The sequence below is a fragment of the Struthio camelus genome, chromosome 1 (assembly GCF_040807025.1).
Source record: "Struthio camelus isolate bStrCam1 chromosome 1, bStrCam1.hap1, whole genome shotgun sequence".
In the NCBI taxonomy this organism is placed as follows: Eukaryota; Metazoa; Chordata; class Aves; order Struthioniformes; family Struthionidae; genus Struthio; species Struthio camelus.
In genome coordinates, this window is record NC_090942.1 from 204,263,989 (window position 1) to 204,285,414 (window position 21,426).

The window sequence follows — 21,426 nt, forward strand, 5'->3', positions numbered from 1 at the left end:
ACATTTCTAGGGATAGCAGACTGGGGACAAGATGTTCCATATAACAACAATTTAAGACTGGAAAGGGAATGCTACAGCTGCTTCTTCACAGAGGTCACCTAAAGAACAACAGTCAACCCAAGGGTAAAGCTGGAGCCCAAACGACTTGCCAGAATAAGAAGAAGCACATTCCTATTCTCATGCTGAGAAGCATGAGTTTTTGATTAGAAAGCGCAGAGAAAGGTGAGACTTCTCCTATGTAAAAAGGTTTCCTTTTGCAAGTCTGAAGGCTGAAGGACTGTTCATCAGAAGCAAAAAAGTTCAAGAGCTGCTGAAGACAGGGGTATTCAATCCTTTCAGAAGGGCACAAAAGTATGCAGTAGTTTAAAGCAGCTTGTCTCAGTATGGCATGTACAAATAATGTTGGCCAAACTCACTGTTCCCGTTGTCTTCTGTAGTTCAGTAGTTGATACCATTGTTTGTAGCTCTTCATCCTTTATTACTGTGCTTAAAGTGGCCTAAAAGGAAAAAAAAAAAAAACAAAAAAAACCCAAACTGTTTCCTTCTCTCTCTCTCTCTTATTTTGTATTATTTGCACATATGCATGTTATTCTGCTTCCAGAAGTGTGACTATAACTCAAATCTGTGAGTCTCTGGATGTCTAGGTTTAAAAACATTTCTCCCTTACAGCAAGGGGATAGTCACAAATAAAGAAATCCTGTCTGATATGCCGGTAACGATCACATATTGAAGATACTCCTCCTCTAGTGAGGACTAATAACGGTATTTAAGCAGTTACTTAATTAGATTTAGCAGTGAAAATAAGGAAGGTAAGTGCATTTCACATAAAGGGTACCTAATACAATATAACAAGATTGCAAAAGACCCCTTATATGTGAATTTCTATCCAGTAAAGAGAATGTGTATCCCAGTCTTTACCTGAGTACAGTGAGGGACGAATCCATAGACAAGAAGCCTCTCATTGTTAAATAAAGACTGTATTTGAGCAGGAGCTTGCATTGGCTCTGGTGCATTTGTATCAAACTGTTGCCATTTAATAGAAACAGAACTGCATCCTGGAGAAAATATTCTAGATACCTGGCTCTGTATCTGTGTAAAGACACAAAACAAATTAACTCAGCTTTCAAAATAAAATAATCTTTCAGTACAAAAATAATGCATTTTCCCATGTGAATGGAACTATTTTTTTCCTCTCTTTTTCCTTGCAAGTAAAACAAACCAGACACTACTGGTGAAAATGAACCTAACATTTGGAGGTAATAAGGATGCTTACTCAGCCATTATTGCACTGGCTTCTGGAATAACAAGATTCCTTTTAAGTGAAAACTGAAACGTGAAATACAAGGTATTCATCAAGGTTGCCAAGAAGGCTAGGGAATATGGCATACAATATAACACCATCTCCTAAGTGTCAGCTCAGATATATGAGCAGTACTGTACATCTCACAGAATCACAGAATGGCCATGGTTGGAAGGGACCTGTGGAGATCATCTAGTCCAACCCCCCTGCTCAAGCAGGGTCCTCTAGAGCACATTGCCCAGGATCGCGTCCAGGCAGGTTTTGAATATCTCCAGCGAAGGAGACTCCACTAGCTCTCTGGGCAGCCTGGGCCAGTGCTCGGTCACCCTCACAGCACAGAAGGTTTTTCCTCATGTTCAGACGGAACTTCCTGTGTTGCCGTTTGTGTCCGTTGCCTCTTGTCCTGTCACTGGGCACCACGGAGAAGAGTCTGGCCCCATCCTCTCGACACCCTCCCTTCAGATACTCGTACACATTGATGAGATTCCCCCCCCACCTCAGTCTTCTCTTCTCCAGGCTAAACAGGCCCAGCTCCCTCAGCCTTTCCTCATAAGAGAGGTGCTCCAGTCCCCTAATCATCTTCGTAGCCCTCCACTGGACTTTCTCCAGGAGTGCCATGTCTGTCTTGTCCTGGGGAGCCCAGAATTGGACACAGTACTCCAGGTGAGGCCTCCCCAGGGCTGAGGAGAGGGGCAGGATCACCTCCCTCCACCTGCTGGCAACACTCTGCCTAATGCACCCCAGGAGACCATTGGCCCTACCAGCGCATTGCTGGCTCATGGTCAACTTGTTGTCCACCAGCACTCCCAGCTCCTTCTCTGCAGAGCTACTTTCCAACAGGTCAGGCCCCAGCCTGTACTGGTGCATGGGGTTATTCCTCCCGAGGTGCAGGACCCTGCACTTGCCTTTGTTGAACTTCAGGAGGTTCCTCTGCACCCACCTCTCCAGCCTCTCCAGCTCCCTCTGAATGGCAGCACAGTCTTCTGCTGTGTCAGTAACTCTCCCCTCCCCCCCCCCCCCCCCCGGTTTAGTATCATCAGCCAACTTGCTGAGGGTGCACGCTGTCCCTTCATCCAGGTCATCGATGAATACATTGAACAGGACTCTGGACCCAGGACTGACCCCTGGGGGACACCGCTAGCTCCAGGCCTCCAGCTAGACTCTGTGCCACTGAACACAACCCTCAGAGCTCAGCCATCCAGCCAGTTCTCAATTCACCTCACTGTCCACTCATCCAACCCACACTTCCTGAGCTTACCTAGGAGGATGTGATGGGAGACAGTGTCCAAAGCCTTGCTGAAGTCCAGGGAGACAACATCCACTGCTCTGCCCTCATCTACCCAGCCACTCATTCCATCAGAGAGGCTATCACATTGGTCAAGCAGGATTTCCCTTTGGTGAATCCGTGCTGACTACTCCGGATCACCTTCTTGTCCTCCATGTGCTTAGTGACAACCTCCAGGATGAGCTCTTCCATCACTTTTTTCCAGGGATGGAGGTGAGGCTGACAGGCCGGTAGTTTCCTGGCTCCTCCTTCTTGCCCTTCTGGAAGACTGGGGTGACAATGGCTTTCTTCCAGTCCTCAGGCACCTCTCCTGTTCTCCAGGACCTTTCCAAGATGATGGAGAGTGGCCTAGCAATGATGTCCACCAGCTCCCTCAGCACTCGTGGGTGCATCCCATCAGGGCCCATGAACTTGTGGATGTCAAGTTTGCTTAAGTGATTCCCACCCCCACACCCCACAGGAAAGTCTTTCTCCAGACCGTCTCCTAGTCTTCCTTTTGTTACTACTGTATTTAAAGAAAACTTTTGATACAGCCTTAATACATGACTTGCGTCTTAGGCAAATCCTGTGCCTTAGTTGTTGTTCGTTGGCACCCGATAGTCATTTATAACAGATGGTTCAGACCTGAACATTGTTATTCACAAGGATGTTGGCTTTCTTCCTGTCCTCAGGCACCTCTCCTGATCTCCAGGACCTTTCCAAGATGATGGAGAGTGGCCTAGCAATGATGTCCACCAGCTCCCTCAGCACTCATAGGTGCATCCCGTCGGGGCCCATGGATTTATAGATGTCAGGTTTGGACAAATGATCTCTAACCTGATCCTCCTCCACCAAGGGAGAGTCTTCCTTTCTCCAGACTTTGTCTTGTCCCCAGGGTCTGGAATTCCCGAGGACTGGCCTTAGCAGTACAGACTGAAGCAAAGAGGCATTCAGGAACTCTGCCTTCTCTGTATCCTTCGTCACCAGGGCACCCGCCCCATTCAGCAGCGGGCCCACGTTTTCCCTAGTCTTCCTTGGGGATGTACTGATGTATTTGAAGAAGCCCTTCAAAAGTGTCCTTGACATCCCTTGCCAGATTTAATTCCAACTGGGCCTTAGCCTTCCTTGTCGCATCCCTGCACGCTCTGACAACGTCCCTGTATTCCTCCCAAGTGGCCTGTCCCCTTTTCCACATTCTGTGTACTTCCTTCTTCTGAGTTTTGCCAGGAGTTCCTTGCTCATCCATGCAGGTCTCCTGCCCGCTTTGCTGGACTTCTTACTCAGAAGGATGCACCAATCTTGAGCCTGGAGGGAGTGATGCTTGAATATTAAGCAGCTCTCTTGGACCCCCCTTCCATGAGATTCCTCCAAGTAGGTTCCTGAAGAGGCCAAAGTTAGCTCTCCTGAAGTCCAGGGTGGCGATCCTGCTTACTGCCCTGCTCCCTCCTCGTAGGATCCTGAACTCCACCATCTCATGGTCACTGCAGCCAAGGCTGCCCCCAACCTTCATATCTCCAACCAGACCTTCTTTGTTTGTTAGTACCACTGCCTGCTCTGGATAGTTCTGCATATATCACTCAAATGACAGCCAGAATAGCAAGAGGGAAAATCTTATGGGCTGATCCTTCCCCGCTAGCCAAAAACTGAAGTACAGGCCAGATACCAGCCCCGCTGCTGCCCATTCTCTACTAACATTGTCCTAGAAGTGGGCAGACTTGATGCATGAGGTAGAGCTGTAGAAATATAACTATACAGAGAGCCTGAAAAGCATTACACATGGGGTCCTGGATTATTTGAAAATTACAGACGCATCAAGAGTTAACCATCAGAAGTTACAGAACATGATTACTACAGTCTTCATCACTATAGCAAGGGCAATGTTGTAGGTAGACTGTGAGACACAACAGAAGTGAAGCACTGTTTTTCCATTCAGGTACAATTTATATATTATATATTTTGACAGTTCATAGTCTTTTTCCAAGTTGGTGTTACTGTGCTAATCAAAAACAGTACAGGAGATCTCTTATCAAGAACAGAAAAAAAATAGAATAAGTCATGGCTTCTTCCTTGCTTTCTTTAACACACTGAATGCCCATTCTGAATGAGAAGGTGGGTCAACTGCAGTGGCAAATTCCCTCCCCTATCACAGAACCTAGGGTGTTCTACAGCTCTCATCTGTCTTCCTAGCAACACGTGTTCCTGCTAAAAACAAGGAACAAACTTGAAACCTTAATAATACTCAGACTAAACACTTCCCTTTCTCACTTACTATGCACTTACATTTAAAATAAAATAAAATTTAATAGACAAGCATCCTTCTTTCCACCTTCTATGAAATGCATCATCTTAAATTATGCTAATGTAATACTAAAGCCACATGAACCCACGGAAAGTAGTAATTTTCATTTTGGGTTACTGAAGATATTCAGTATCAGATATTGATACAGCTGATATATTGATAATGATCACATAATGAAGATTTTCAGGATTTAGAAAAGTACCTTTTTCTCCCAGTTATACTTCGATTTTGGGTCAAAGTACTCAAATGCTCCAGCACCATACCGGGACAAAGATCTCAGCATGTGACGATTTGCTGTGGAACTAATAACATGAGAAGTTTTCTTCATGCAATTACTGAGTTAAATTTGTCATCTATTTCCAAATATTTTACTTGGATTAGTGCTGCAAGTTTTATGAACTTTCTAAATTCCATTCCCTTTTCAGGATACAGACCAACCAAAAGCAACTGGGCCAATGAACGGCCTGCTGTTGTCACCAATTTCCTAACAACATTTGAGGGAATTACATGGCAGAGCAGCGTTGTGCAGGTAAATTAACTTAGGTTCAAACACCTATAAGGCTGCATCAAAATGATTCTAGTCTTAAATTAATTAACCCTAATCTCAGCAGAACTATTTAGTGAGAACACAGGGAAGTCCAGTATCAACTTGGCAATGTTACTGTCTGGGCAACATGGATGTAACTGATATGGTAACACTTATTAGCCTGATAGAATAGTAAGCTCTGCTCACTAACAGTCTGACCACTATCAAGCTACTTGGTGGGCATAAAGACAAATGAGAGTTTTATAGAGGATTTAAAGGAGAACAATTAAGTAGATGAGAATTCTTGTGGGTGAGAAACTGCTCAGTACACCTCAAATCTTTCTCAAACAGGTAAGAGATTCACTCCTGGCCAGGGTCACACTACGGTCATCATGAAACCTTGGGAAATTCTCCCCACCAAAACCCCTCAAGGCAAAATAAATACAATGCAACTGTATTTATTCTCAGAACACATACTATCTTGGGCTTAAAAAGGTTTACTGCCCTCCTAAAAAAAATCTTTTTCCAGATTTTGCTGCTTTGTACAACACTGTAAAGTGTAAGTCTTGCACTACTTAAAGATTTTTTTTTCGTTTACCCAAAAGAATTATTAGAGATAAAACTGAATTCCAGTGAGGTTTTACCTGCTCCTTTGATCTCTGAGGAGGAGAACTCATTGTAACACAGATAACATCTTATACTCATATACCAGAGTTACCCCATATACCAGAGTTTATACCAGATGTTCCCAAACTTCACTCCTCCTTATACTACCATCACTGTGAAAGAGCTAGGCTATACAACAGGGGTGGCAGCTGCTCCTGCTCCCCATCTCTGGGCAGGCAGTGCACGTGTAAAGCAGAAATCGTGCTTCCCTTCTGCTGTCTCCACTTGAGAGGAAGCGTGAAGTTGGCTGCTCAGGAAAGTGTTGACTGTACTGGAACAGTCATATCCTGTCTTGCCTGGTGAAAGGCAAAGACTATTTTTGGGTAGAAGAGGTTTATTTTCACATCATTTTGAAGTAGGCTGCATTCTAGTAGTGACACGTGTACCATAGGTTTGGGAGTCCCGACAGGTATCTAATGTTTACATTGGTAAGCTACTGTCATTTCTCTTTAAGTCATTACCTTACCAAACAAATGAAAAATTAAATCATAAAATTATAAAACTTTATATTGTAGTACTATTATTTAAGCTATAATTCTGTTACAATAAATATCATAAAATTATATTATGCAACTATCTTAATGTTATACTGAAATTGTACTATTAAAATAGACTATCCCAAAACATGAAATTCAGAGTTTTAAGATATTTACTCAGACACTCTCCAATTATATTCCTTAAAAAAATAAAGTTGTTATCATAAAGAAAGCTAAGAATAGGTAAGACTACTTGCACATAAGATTAACTTTAATGTAGGCATCTTTCCTTTGAAAGACCTGATGTATTTTTCATTTCAGTTATAAAATGTACACAACAACTTCTGCATTTAATCTAAGTATACGTGTATATTTAATACAGTACACTCTGGCATCTGATAGTTCTCAACTCATTAACCTCTCACTTCAAATAAAGCATCGGTGATTTTTAAACACAATGCAACTGCTAGCTAACTTTTTACTTACCCAACACCACATGTAAATAACCTGGTATGCTGGACATTATCTTTCACAATCTGGAATGTCATACTCTCATTCTGAATGTGTCCATCAGATATAACAAGAATGTTACGCTGCCCTTGAGAAGGAAAAAGTAGACTAAAGTAACGTAAGGCCTTCCATAAATCAGTGTTTCCCAGTGTTGCAGTAGCAGACTGAAAAGTAAAGTAACACAATTTTAGCTTGAACTTCATTACCTTTTCTAAAAGAACAGATAATGCATAGTTTGATCTTTATTTCATTATACATGCCTTCTGGTTTCCAAATACAAATGATTAATTCTTACATTTTATTCTGTTCCTGCTCTTTTATAAATATTATTACTAGAGATAGAGCTTAAGGTCCCTCTAGTCCTGTACCTTCTCCGGCTTAGGCAAAAAGATGATTTAGTTGCAGATGAGGAGCCTGTATTTGGCAATGAGAAGACAGAGTACTAACCAAAAACTGCTGTCCTAAATAGTTCATATCTGATCTTTTGGAGTCAAAAGCATTTTTCTTTTCAGTAAGAGTGCTTCAGCCTAAGTGCCATCTTCGCTTACAAACTATGGATTTCCAGAAGGAAGTCTATCACTTCTTCTCTTCTGCTTTAAGCAGGCAATGGGGAGGCATGAAAGTTAAAAAGGTATATTTAAAGGGAAACACTGAAAAACGTCCTAACACTGATATCTACTAAGCTTCAAAATAACCACTTAATTAGTCACTTAAAAAAAAAAAAAAATCAAACTGGAATTAATATTCAGATATGGCTGTTCTTGTTATTAGGGCAAACAGATTTCAAATAGACTAAAATATAGAAGAAATTCAAGATGCTGGCCTAGAAAAAAACAGAAAGGAGGAAAATTTGCATAAGTGTTTCACAACGGTGAGTATTCCTTGCAGAGAATTGTTCATTAGAATACAGCCAAACTAATTTACTTACTGTAATAAACGCCTTCAGTGATGCCAAATCATTCAAGATGTTCTTTGAAAATGAAGAAAATTCTGTGAAATCTGTGAATAATGATTGATATTAAAAGCATTAAAATATTAAGCATGTGGCAACATTATGGAAATAAAAGTTTAAGTTTTATAATTAGACTATCAGAGTAGAAGTGTTCCGTATGACTAGGTGTTCCAGATTGCATTTCAGTGTACTATGTTGGTCTCATGATAACGATGAGCATAAAGTTAAATTAAGACACGAAAGTAAAAGGCGGTTCTCATTCAAAAAGGAAACAAACTCACTTGTACCAAATTTGACAACATTCACTCTTTGTCTTAAAGAAAATTGTTCCAAAGCATGTAAAGCAATCTGCTTCGCTTGCAGTAGGGCTGAACCTGCCATGGAATTGGAGCAATCTAAGCAAATAATAATTTCATTGGACGGATGCACTTCTTCAGACGTTACAAACTCTGGCTGGAATACAAGCATGCAAGCCTGAGGAGAGAGAAGCAAGATCATCATTGCAGTGGATGAGTATTACTTACTTCATTCAAAGTGTATGCAAGTATTTTCTTATGGAATTAGAACGGAATATAACCATATATCAAAGTTTTAGCAAATATATTTCATTTATTCTTAATTCTTGAAAAGTGCAACTTCCCTGTTTTTTAACCTGTATCCCTGTTCTCACATGAAAAACTGGAGAAGGAATGTTGTGGGTTTTTTTGTTCCTACCCAATTTATTCTTTTGCAATCAGTGCTGGATTCACTTCTCCAAGCAAAAAAGTCTCAGATCTTACGTTTTACAGTCATCACTGCCACCATCAGCTTGTGACAAGGTATTAGAACTAAAAAATATGTGTAGCAGAAAAGTATATACTGCCCCCTCCATGAGCAGAGAGGCTATAAAAAAAACTAAACGCCTTGAAAAAGCGGAACAATAACATGCTTGAAGGCGTGAAAGGGTCTCCAATAGGAAGGAAAGCTTTGCAGTCTAGAAACACAAATAAGAATTCCTTTCTTTCTCCTCATCTCAGGGCAATATCAATATCATTATAGTCATCAGAAAGGAACCCCTGAACTAATCCCTTTGAACAAGCAACTCTGATTAAAAGAGGGGGGGGAAAAAAAAAAGACATAACTATCAAAGAAAACAATCTAATCTGTCATTTTACATGTTTTAATCAATTTCAGTACTGTATTAACAGGACTGGTAACAGCAAGACTTTCCATTTCACCTCTGTAGCATTTTGTCTTATTTAAGAAAAAACTTTGATAAGCAGCAGCTGAAAATAGCTAGAAGTGCCACGAGCTCCGCTCTTACCCTAGAGATGAAGAGCTGTGGTCACACAAAATTGCAGGGGAATGAGGTAATTTCTAATAATGTGGAATCACATATTTAAAGATATTCTGTTAAGCTTTAAACTTATTTCTCAGGCAAGGAGTTACTGCCAGTAAAGACAAAAGAAGGCTGAGCTGATCCATTCTTCCCTCCCTAACCTTTCATTAATGTCTCCCAGGGCTGATAATGGGCTCTTCATGACATGGTCACAGCTGCATCCACATCTGCTTCTGGCTAATCTGAGGCTGCAGAACTGCTCTCTAGGTCTATTTTACTTGTTAGAGAAAAAGATTAGATTTAAATGCCTTTACAAATAATCACTGCAACAGTAAGAACTTCACCAGAACGTGAAATCATCTAGGAAGGCTAAGTCCCTTAAAATAAAACACTGACAGATTCTATAAACATTTGTGTGTGTGTTGTAAACGTAGCCCTGCAAAATTTAGATTTTGAATCTTTTTTTTTTTTTTTCTCCTTTTTTTCCTTCTTTTTTTCTTTCTGATCTCTTATACATTTTCTATATAATGGTCTGGAAAATAAAATAGCTTAAAATGCTGCATATTTTTAGATCAGTATAGCGACTGCATGACTCTGAAGCTACTTAGTTCCAGCCTCAGCCATGCAACATCTAAATCAAACACTGTAGTTGCATCTCTATGACATACCAACTGCAGCACAACAATTAGAGAGAAAAAAAATTGGCGTTTTAACAGAAACATGACTAGACACAGAGTGTTCAAAATACACCTCAACATTTACTCTATTACAAGACAAAGGATAAAATAAAAGGGACAAGACTCTATGCGACTGAAATGAAAAACTCATTTTTGGAGAATACTCAGCTTGGGTGGGGGGGGTGGAAATCAAACTGAACATTGCCTATGATGTGAAATTGTTCATCTTTCACCCATCAAAAAATAAACTGTTTCTATTATATTTTAACATTGTCAGTATTATCTCAGGAACAATATAATAGTTTATGCTTTTATCATTGGAACTTGGGTCATGCCCACAATTACTGTACCTCACTCTTTTTGTTGGGATGCTTCTCTACCCACATTCGGGGCAGATAGACTTGAGAAATCCAGATTTCTAGAGCAAAGCCACTAACGTCCAAGGAGCTGTTCTCCACAGTCTTAATTACAGCCTTACAATCTGTTTTCTAGAAAAGAAAAAAAAAGTAATTAGCATATTTATTTAGCAATAATAGTACAGTAAAGGGTAATTACTTGTACAAAACAGCGTTTTAAAACAAGCTTGTGATTTGTGAGGACAGGGAATGAAGACAGCACATTTAATTGGAAATCCCAAAGGTTTTTGCTAAAAAGGTTATACAAAGTTCATGAGGTGCAGTTTCTATTTACATATTATATTCTTTAACATATCATTCACTTCCTTGAATATATTTTAATATACAAGGTTTCAAGGTATTTTAAAGCTTCAAGCACAAGAGAAGTTTTTATCTGAGACAGGAACAACCAGTCTGCAGAATGAACCCTCTGTACAAACCAGACCGATCTAGTGCACACCCTTCGTAGCATAAAACGTCCATTTTAAATGCACAGCAAAACTGCTAAGGCAGAGGCATAGTTATAGTGAAATTAATTCACCTTTATTTTAAGTTCATGTGTCCAACTGTGTATGCATTCAATACTGTATGGCATCTCAATAGACATGTCCAAGGAGAATCCACTAGATAAAGAGAAAAGAAGTGATCAAATGGCATTCCAGAGAAGAAGATATTTAAACTGCACGTCATGACATCTCTGTGACAATGAGCTGTTTCCTGTCTTTTTTAACTCTTTGGAGAGAGGTGCTGAATACTGAACTACTTAGACAAATTTCTGTCCCTAGGATACTCAAAAAATAACCTTGCTGATTCACCTTTAAAGGCCAGAAGGGATCAACAGGTCATTTGACATGATTTCTATAACACACTAGCATTTTAACCAATTATTTCTTCATTTAGCCAAATGTTTTATTTGTCTAAAGCATGACTTCCTAACAGATAACCAACGTGGATTTCAGAGAAAGCAAGTTCATCAGTTCCCTTTGCTACCTGTTCCAGTCCTCACTGTTAAAGTGCACACCTTTTCTTCCTCATTCAGATTTCAGTCATCGGTTCCTGTCAGGTTATTTTGTAGCCAGATAAAAAGCAGTTTGTCAGATGGTATTTTCTGTCCCCGAGACACCTGATCGCCTTCCCCACACAATATCTATTCTTAAGTGTTTCCCAGTTTTTCCAGTTGAATTTTTCCTTCATATCAATTAAAAATTGTATTATAATCATAAATTATATAATTGCAATTATATTACAATTGTAAATATCTTTTCTATAGCTAGATGCCTACTATACAAACTGGTTAATGTATTCCTGATACAGGCAGAAACAGCATCAAACCTTTAGCAGAGCAGTACAATATTTCTATTAACAAGCAGTAAATATACTGAACAAAACTAAGATAATAGGAAACACCATTTCAAGATTAAATAAAACTTGAGAAATTTTTTAACAGATGTGATTTTGTGCATGCTTTGCAGATAGAAGAGAAAAACTAGGACATGCTCATGAGAAGCCCTTTTCATGTTTTTTTAAAACTGAAAAGCCAGTTCCTTGAAGAGCAGCTGTCTCTTTGGCATATTTACTGTTATTGCTGCCTGCATGGCTTTCGGTTTTGGTTGGGAATGGCTATCTGCGAAGTGTTACTGAAAACAGAATTATAATAATCAGTTTCCAAGAAGTATTACTTTACCAGTAACATCATAGTTTCAAATGACTGTGAACTTTTACTTAAAATGCAAATGCAAAGACTAAAATATTAAGTGCAATGAAATTGAAAATATGAAGATCCTGCAGGCTCACTAGGTTACGTGACTTGGGAATTTATACAAAATCCTTAGTAACAGAAATGCTTCTGAAACATTTAGTGAAGAAAAGAATGATGCTTAATTAAAAATTATTCCCCTATTATATTAGCTAAGTATAACAATAGAGGAGAATAAGAAGTGAAATTACATTAATCTCTTGATAATGCAACGTAACATCACAAATTCCATACAAATAGAAAAAAAATTAAACTATGTTTTAATTTAATGAACTAAAGTATTGACAATAAAGCAGATTGAAAGCAACTTACTTCTTTTGTGTATCTACTTGTTTAACACAAACCTTTTTCACTGTATCCTACAAAATAAAAAAGAAGAACTTTTAAACTGCCTCACTTACACAATACTTGTATGCCACTCTACTTTTTTTTAATTACATTGCTAAGTTGGGATTGCATGGAACCCTCTCTACTTCATTTATTCATATCGATGTTATCTGAGCATAACAGTAGCTAAAATTCAGATGAACCTGCATATGCTTCTCTCCCACAATTAAACTGTAGAACTCGGTATAACACAGCTTTGAAGTAGAAGGCATGATTGTTGAACAGTCAGAAATCTGATACAGGTGTATGATTTCACAGGTGCTAGCATCACAAAGAACCATCTCTGGCTCTTTGCCAGCCTTTAAACACAGAGATGACCTCCCCTCCCACCTGGACAACTCTGGAGCCATCAAGGGCATCCAAGGAAACAGATGGGCAACTTTGTCCATGAAACGGAACGATAACAGCAGAGCGTTGGACAGATGCTCAACTGTTGTTTCATGATGGAGATACACTGTCTACTTTCTTACAAATAAATACATTCTACATGTCTGCAAACATCTTGCGAAGAAGGAACAGCAGCAGAGAAATCTCAGATAATGCAAAACAAAATACAACATCTAACTATAATATGTTTCAACTCAAGTCAACTTTCTAAGTACCACAGGTGTCAACAAAAATCCTCAGAGATAGTTAGAGGCCTTCTACCAATTGCAGCACTCCTGCTTGAGTTTGTGCTCACATTGCCTTTTGACACCCTTGTTATGACAAGAAAGGTTACAAGCAATCATCTTCAATAAGAGATTAAAAGGAAAATAACGATGATCGTACAAAAGCCTCTTGTGTAACTACAATCCGCTAGGCGCAGAACTTCTGCTTCAAAACAAAAAGACACTGAAGATGCTATTTTAAGACTACTTTTAACAAACCTGTGTTTTTTCATTTAATGCTTTGTCCTGTTGCCATGGTGACAGAGAAGCCGGCAAATGAAAGGCGATGCAACCATTGTGAAAATTCAGTTCAGTGACATAGGAGATTTTGATGAGAACTGTAGAGTTGGGAGGTAAGTTTCCAACACTTATTACAAAAACATCCTAAAAAAAAAAAAAATAGGGAGCGGGGAGGGGGCAGAAGGGAGGCTAGTTTTAATTACATCGTTAAAGCCTGCATTTTCCACCTCCAAAAATTTAATTGCTGGTACGCCGAGACCAAATGCTGGCACTGAAAACACTATTTGAAATGATAAACTCTTAACAGTTCATTAAGATTTCTGGGCAAAACTGATCAATAACAACTTTAAAAAATTCTTTTTTTAAAAAAGTTTTGTTTTCTTTACAAAGAAAAGCTCAAGAAAGAGAAAAATCTTATATAAGCTGTAGGACATACTGAAAGAAAAAAAACACTAGTTTTTAAAAATGTTCACATGTACAATCTGAATAAGTTCCAGTAAAACAGACCTTCCCAATAAAAACATGATTCTGTACAGATTCCAATGGCAATATTCACACATGTCCAGATAATCTTTCTGTAATATGACCATTACAATGTTTTCATATAGGTAAACAAACCACCATATGCAACATACCGGTGCATCCTGGTCCATTAGATAAGCTCCATCACCCTGACTGATAGCTTTGCTATATTCCCTATGGGCTTGTTTCTTTTCTTTAACCTGTGAAAGATTGTTCCAAAATAAGTTATTTCATCTATATATAAAAAACACTTAGCCAATCTTATTTCAAATGACATGACTACCTTGAAATCCAGTCAAGCGGTAACAACAAAGAACTTGAGAAAAAACAAAATTAAGTGCTTTCAAATCTTGAGATTGAATGCAAAGTGCAGTAACATTTTACCTCTCCAATGATGTGTCTTCCATTGATAAAAGCTTCAAATCCACACACAGCAGCTTTATCATCCAAAGGAAAGACATATTTAGCTTCAATTGGACTACTATTTTGATTGGTGTAAGTCTGAAACATCACTACCTGAAATAAATAATTCTTTCATAATTCTGTAATGTTAAAATATGATAAAAACAGCAATACTTCTAGTGTAACATCGTAACTACTTCGCACTGCAAAATTTCAAAAAGTATCCCCTAATTGGAAGACTTATGTGTACATTAGAAACGTAAGGTAAAACATTCACCAGTGCTTGAGAAACAGGTACATCCAGAAACATGCAAGGGACTGTGGAACTTCAATCTCTAAATCATTAATCAAATCTCTTCCAGAAGAAAAGTCAACCATGGCCTTCTAAAGGTTATTTGGTGTACTGGCAGAGCTAGAGCTGTCAAGCTACTCTTTACAAAAGAACAGTCCACATTAAAAAGCCACCACAGCAATATCTCTGAAATATATTCAAGCCCCTAAAGACTAAACAAGAGGGAAGAGTAAACCCCTACAAAAAATTGCTCTATTTTTAAGATATACTGAAAGGGACATTTGGAAAAACCTATATTACTTCCATATGTATAGTATCCATCTTCTAATGACAGAATTTCTGCCTCTGAAGTAGCAGACTGTCCGGCTTTCTTCCTGCATCTGTTCTGCTCGCTTCCTGTGCATCCTAACAGGTGCCTTTGCTGGCACCTTTTCTGTCCCTTGTCATCAGACGACTTTTGATTTACGCTCTGTTCTTCAGCCTTATGCATTGTTTTCTGCTTTGGCGGACTGGATCATTGAACAGACGCTACTGGATAGTAATTTACTTCTGTAGAAAACCAGACTGAAAAAAAGATAATCTTTCATGAGAAGAATGGTTGCTCAAAGGAACCAGACTGACTGGACAGCAGTCGCGAGTGTCAGAATAACTGAAGCACAGGTTCATCTGAAGGTAATTGTTTGAAATCTTTTTTTTTTCCTCCCTTTTTTTCCCCATTTTCTTTATTAAGGCTTTAGCAACAAAAAGCAACATAATTTGCTTCTAAGAAGCTACTTTGGCACTGGAAAACCCTGACAACAATTTCTTGAGCAGGGAGACGCACATGCCAGAGTTCAGTAGAACCAGGGCTTTAGCACGATTGAGACCACTCTATACAGAAGTCGGTTGCAATGGGAAAAAAGTAGAATTATACTGCAGGATAGGAAAAGACCCATGACTTGATGTGCCAAAATGTGTTTGTAGGGCATATATATAAAAAAAAAATACATATATAAATAAAAATAATAAGGTGAGCCTTTAACTTTGCCTCACTAACTTTTATTAGCTAATTTTCAGGTTAGAATAGCAAGCTCTTTTTACTTGAGGCAGCTAATTTAGGTTGTCTAACCAAAAGTTAAAAACAAACCATAGAAATGTAATTCCAGAGACCTTTAATTGTTCCAGGCATTTCTCACTGGTTTCTAATTCAGTTAGCCAACAGATTATCAAGAAAGTCTTCCATAGAGAAGTGAATGTGTAGGCTGCTGCAAAAAGTTTATTTTCAGTGGTGACTGGATGACATGTGGGCAGGAAAAAAAAAAAAACCCTCTGAAAAATAAAGTCAAGCCTTTCATTGACCAAGGAGTTTTTGGCATTTGTTTGACTTTGCTTCTCTAAAAATAAAATCTGCTTTCTCTCAGTTTCACAACTTATCTTCATTTAGAGATAGAATTGCCATTTTTTATTTTTACAATAACTAAAACGCTATATAACAACTGGAATAATATGTCAGGCCTCCATAACGGAAAAGGACAGTAAGTAGCGTACTCTACCTGTGCCACCAAGTCTATTATCCTCCCCTTGATGTTAACACTTTTCAGAGGGACACGATTTCCCACTTTGTCCTGAAGACCAGTTTTTATAGCATTCATAAGATTTGCGCTTGGTAAGGCATAGCCTAAACAAATAATTTAAAAAGATTAAAAAGTTATGTTTTGAAATACGTATCTGGAAAGGAGGTCTGAAACTAATCCTGTCCATCAATGGCTCACATTTATCCATGCAGTTCAGAACATACAAATTAAAAGTAATACTCAGTTTCTGTTAGAAGTACTTGTGTTTTATTGCTACCTAAGCATGATCTTACAGATCTTTAGGATCTTATAAAGTCTTTGCTTAGAATCTTTTATTTGAATTATTTAGGACTATCTGATGATTTATGCAAAAGCATTTCCTGCTAGGTCTCTTGAAAGACACTCCGACAAAAGGACTTGCAACAGCTGTCGTAATTACGCCTACAGGAAATCTGTTAAACAGATGCTACACAGGTGCTACATGGTCATGTCTAAATTGGCAACATCTGCAAATCAATTGCAAATTATTTTTTATTAAAATGTTAGTGTCATATAAGTACTCTAGAAAGGGTTCTGGTAAATATTTAGGGTATTCTTGAAGCAAATCAAGCTATAAACATTTCTTACTCTCATTCTGTAAAGGATGTGACACTGGCTGATCTTGCTCCGCTTCCACCCCAGTTCCAGGCTGAAATGGTTTTATTTGGTCTTCAGCAACACAAAACTTAACAACATACCTAATTTTAACCTGATTGGTTTTATACACAACAAATTCGTCATCCTAGTAGAAAGAAAGAAAGATATTTTACAAGAAAAACAAAGCCATAGATATTATTCCACAAAAACCGCAAACTGATTAAGAGGTGAACCTAAATGGCACCTCATCTTGGTGCCAGGTTTTTCCACTCCATTAAGCACTCTAACACCCACATTCGCATCTGTTCTATCTTCTCATTTTGTATTCTCCACAGTCCCTCCTCTCTCTAAAGCACATCCTTGCCTTAAGAAAATTAACAAAAAGAAGAAACCTCCAATCCAAACTTCGATGGATATCTAATCAGCAACTATATTTGTGTACTGGTACAGCTATCATCCCTGCCTTACAGCACAGACTTTAATAATGACAGGGACTACAGCAGTTGGGTTCACTCACAAAACAATGAACCTTCCATGGTGGTTACTTCTTATTTCATATAATGTAGGATATTATTTCCAAATAATAATTCCAATATCAAAGATCAGACATTTCTACAATGATTCAGATATAATTAAATGGAGAAGGTTAATATTATTTTTTATTATTTTTTCTTGCAAGAATTTTAAATCTCTTTACAAATAGTAATAAAGAGAGCCTTAGAAGTTTTTTAGGCACTTTACAGATAGTAAGACAGATAAAGTGATTTTACGCACTACTATCTAGGTTCAGTGGCTGAACTCAGAAAAAGGTTACATTCGTTCTACTATCTGTCACTGGTACAACACATCCAAACTTGGTGTCTTTTCAGTTACGCAATACTGTAGAATCAGTACCTCAAAATCTGAAGAGACACCTGCTGTTTTACGGACTCCATGCACACTGTCATAACCTGATGGTGCACTATTTAATGAAAAATTTCGTTGACATAAATCTAAGCAGGAGCCAAGCGCCACATCACAAACTGCCAGGAGTCGAGTTCCATCCATTACACTGGGTGAAGAATACTTAATACTGGCACTATATGTAAAGACAGATCATAGACATTTTATTAAAACTGATGTAAATTTGAAAGTCATAAAAGCTAAGGAATTTACAAGTATTTCTGGAAAAAAGGACAGGAATAAATTTTATGATTAAATTACCTTATAGGTATTAAACATTGTTATCTACTTAACTTGTAAAGTCAAAAGTATACAGAAAAGACAAAATAAAAAGATACCATGATTATTCAGACCTAATAGAATCACTGAAGTAAATGCCACTGCCCAGATTCCCAGTGTCAGTTCTTTCCAGGCCATGATCTTCAACGACCACTTTTGGCATAAGGAGTCCTCTAGAGAGAGAGAGAGAGAGAGAAAAACAACCCACAAGCGAGGCTCAAGACATTTGATACTTTTTGTATATAGTATTTGGGCTAATTCACATTGTGCAATAATGAATCACACAGGACTAAAACAAAATACACTTTACAGAAACCATCCACAGAGAGTCAAGAAAGCCTATTCATCAAAAAATAAAACCCAAGGCAATATTAATCATCAAGACTGATTATATAAGCAATAAAGACCGTTTGCTTCTTCTATGTTTAGCAGAACGTGTCTAAGTAAAAGAACGAGTTTTAAAGGCAGAACGAGGGGGGAATGATACTTGGAAACTTTTCCACCGTTTGATTTGCAAACATATTAGTGTGGAGATACCATCCTCAGACTTTTTGTAAGACATTTGATTTACTGACTGATGCCCACACAAACCTTTTATATAAAAGGAATGTAAAAAACCAAAATATTTAACTAAGTTCAACAGTTTGGTAATCTACAGTTAAAATCTGCAGCGTGAGGAAAACAGAATGCTAATACGATTTTTGAAATAAATTTAGTTTTGATGCTATCATACATCAGACAAGCTTTTTTTTTTTTTTTTTTTTAAAAACATTCTTAGATTTTCAGTGTCTGGTATTCATCCTGTACACGCTATGATGGAGATTTAAATACAAATTAGGCTATTTTAGGATATATTATTTTAGCTATGAACATTACCACCATGTTTGGGTGAACCCATGGAATTCAATCATAGAACAAGACGTTATATTACTCCAGAAAATCAACGGGCATATTTTTAAATAATCATAAAGTGGTCATGGAGAAATAACATATAGAGGTAGAAGGAGGATATCATCCATGGAATTTGTTCCCAAAATACAGGATAAATTATCGACACAGCCATTATTCTCCCTACTCTCTCCATTTTGTAATCCTTCATGTGGATTTAAAGCTATGCTCCTCATTGTCGTATCCAAGTGCTGCATCTGAAGTCTAACCCACTTAGAGAGTAATTAAATTCAACATTACAAAAGACTGATTTTCCTTCTAGAGGTCTGTAGAGGTATACAGATGTATCTATATAAATGTTAACAGTAAACAATTAGGTAAAACATAATGTAAAAGGGCTTTATAAAAAAAACAATTTATAAAGTCAAAATATATTTAAGAAAATAATTAATCCTGTTTCAACTTCATAAAAAAAGGGAATGTAAATTTTTACCTGCAAAGAATTCCCACAAAGTTGCGCACAGGTGATGCATGGAATAGGGACTGAATATTTCCAAGACTGCTCAGAAATTCTGCTGTTTCACCTATTCTGCCAACCTTATAAACTTGTAAAATTCTCACTGGACAGTCACTGCAAGAAATTTGAAATCATCTTTGAGATCATATGACTTAGAAAGTGCATTCAAGATCAAGCTACTGCTAAGAGATAAAGGCTTATTGTAAATCTCAAAGTAGCATTCAATCTTTATTTTTTTTTGCAACTGTTAGGGAAAAAAAGAAAATAACAGAGCATTTACTGAAATCACTGGAGATATTAAAAACCTAGTGACTAAAATCAAGTGCCATTTAGACATTTTGAGATAAATCAAAAATGTTTTTTCATGCTTACATTCCAATGGAATTACCTTATTGATATTTTGGGACCTAAATTCAAAGACGTAACATATAAAACTCCATATAGTATCTCTATGTGGCTCAGAGTCCCTTAGCATCTGGTTTTTCTTTTTTTTTTTTTTTAAACAAGTAGATGTACCTTGCACTAAAAATGCTACTGAGAATACTCAGATTACTCACTATCTTGGCTAAACTAAACATCCTGGCATCCTGGTAGTAACTTAGACCTCCCAATTAAGAAATACACCTGAGAGGAAAAAAAAAAATTTAAGTTACAATCCCACCTTCAACAAGATGTATGCATTTTACATACCATAGTTACTGGACAGAGCAGTCACCAGGATTCATGTCCTTCCCCTCCTGTGACTACCCTAAACACCAGAGCTAGATTCTCTCTCTCTTACCTTCATCCTCACCAGCTGAATGCTCTTCTTAGCTATGGTATAAAGGCCTGGGAGGGGAACAGCACAGTCACCACCTTTCCTCTGGTTAAGGACTCTGGTATGTACACATGCTCGGAACGTACTTCTTCAGGTGACAGACTGTGGACTAAGGACTGAGCCGCTTAACAGCGTCAAGGCAGCCATAACTTCAGAAATACTCAGAAGATGATTTTTAGGATTCTGGGATTCTTGACCGTGACAGTGACGTACTTTGGGATTTACAAAGCAATTTAGACGAGGGCTTATGCATTACAATGGTTAGATACCAAAAGTAGATATTATTGGGAAATTAAAAGCATAAAATTTTGTTTACATATCAAATAGTTATGCTTTTAAGGCCCAGTGAACTTCAGACAGACTAGAGTTCCTAAGTGCTAAAATAATATTGGTAAATAGCATTTGCGCTTTTCCGTATTCTTGAATACTTTACTCAAACTGGTGGCTTCTGTTGTTAAGGATTGCAGATATTTTATGTCCTAATTTATGAAGCTGCTTTATAATTTTTTTTTTTTTTGAAATCACTTAGAATCTGGTCCTTCAACATGTTTCTACTGCAGTTAAATTTTTTTTCAAAACTAAGATTAAAAAAAAAAAAAAAAAAGGATTGCAAACGCAGAGACTGAAAATGATCAAATACGCCCCAGTTCTTGCAAAGTAATTATGCTTTGTTGTTTAAAAGTAAAGTTAAAAATTTCTGGAAAAAACCTGTGCTTATTAGTTGGATGATTTATATGGTACATAGTACAGTCTCAAGGCCCAAGTTAGCTAAGAGAGGTGACTATCCCCAAAGAGTAGTCCAGTGGGTTTGGATAACAGCTAGTTCACAGAAAGCTTATTCAATTGGTTCTATCGAAGACAAAGAAGATGGAATTGAGTCATAAACTATTCTTCTATTAATTTTAAATGACTTAAATATAAACAAAATGTCATCAACTGCTCACAACTACTGAACTTTGCTGAAGCCAAAGTTTTCACGTTCCAAACACTGTTCTCTTTCCATACTTGATCAGTACAGACTTGGGTGCAACTGGTTAGTAACCAGTATTTGCTAGGTATGTTTAGGCCTGAGCAAAGGCCCAAGCTGTTTAACAATGCAATTACTCAGCAGGAACAAACCTGAACTGACTATATAAGTGTAACTGAAGGCCACATCGTTCTT

At 37.8% G+C, this 21,426-nt stretch overlaps 1 protein-coding gene across 2 annotated transcripts in view; it reads right to left on the reverse strand.

Moving 5' to 3' along the window:
- The window catches only part of PARP4 (poly(ADP-ribose) polymerase family member 4), a 52,537-nt gene that overhangs the window by 11,617 nt on the left and 19,494 nt on the right, over nt 1-21,426 (reverse strand). For both annotated transcript variants that reach the window (XM_068930292.1, XM_068930293.1), the window contains 17 exons: nt 19,424-19,561; nt 18,117-18,215; nt 17,716-17,899; nt 16,813-16,966; nt 16,165-16,289; nt 14,323-14,454; nt 14,052-14,138; nt 13,396-13,560; nt 12,452-12,498; nt 10,925-11,006; nt 10,339-10,476; nt 8,275-8,467; nt 7,970-8,040; nt 7,018-7,205; nt 5,066-5,165; nt 919-1,089; nt 417-497 (listed from right to left, as the gene is read on the reverse strand). In XM_068930292.1, the coding sequence (XP_068786393.1) occupies nt 417-497; nt 919-1,089; nt 5,066-5,165; nt 7,018-7,205; nt 7,970-8,040; nt 8,275-8,467; nt 10,339-10,476; nt 10,925-11,006; nt 12,452-12,498; nt 13,396-13,560; nt 14,052-14,138; nt 14,323-14,454; nt 16,165-16,289; nt 16,813-16,966; nt 17,716-17,899; nt 18,117-18,215; nt 19,424-19,561 (2,155 nt within the window). The remainder of the gene's footprint in view (nt 1-416; nt 498-918; nt 1,090-5,065; nt 5,166-7,017; nt 7,206-7,969; nt 8,041-8,274; nt 8,468-10,338; nt 10,477-10,924; nt 11,007-12,451; nt 12,499-13,395; nt 13,561-14,051; nt 14,139-14,322; nt 14,455-16,164; nt 16,290-16,812; nt 16,967-17,715; nt 17,900-18,116; nt 18,216-19,423; nt 19,562-21,426) is intronic.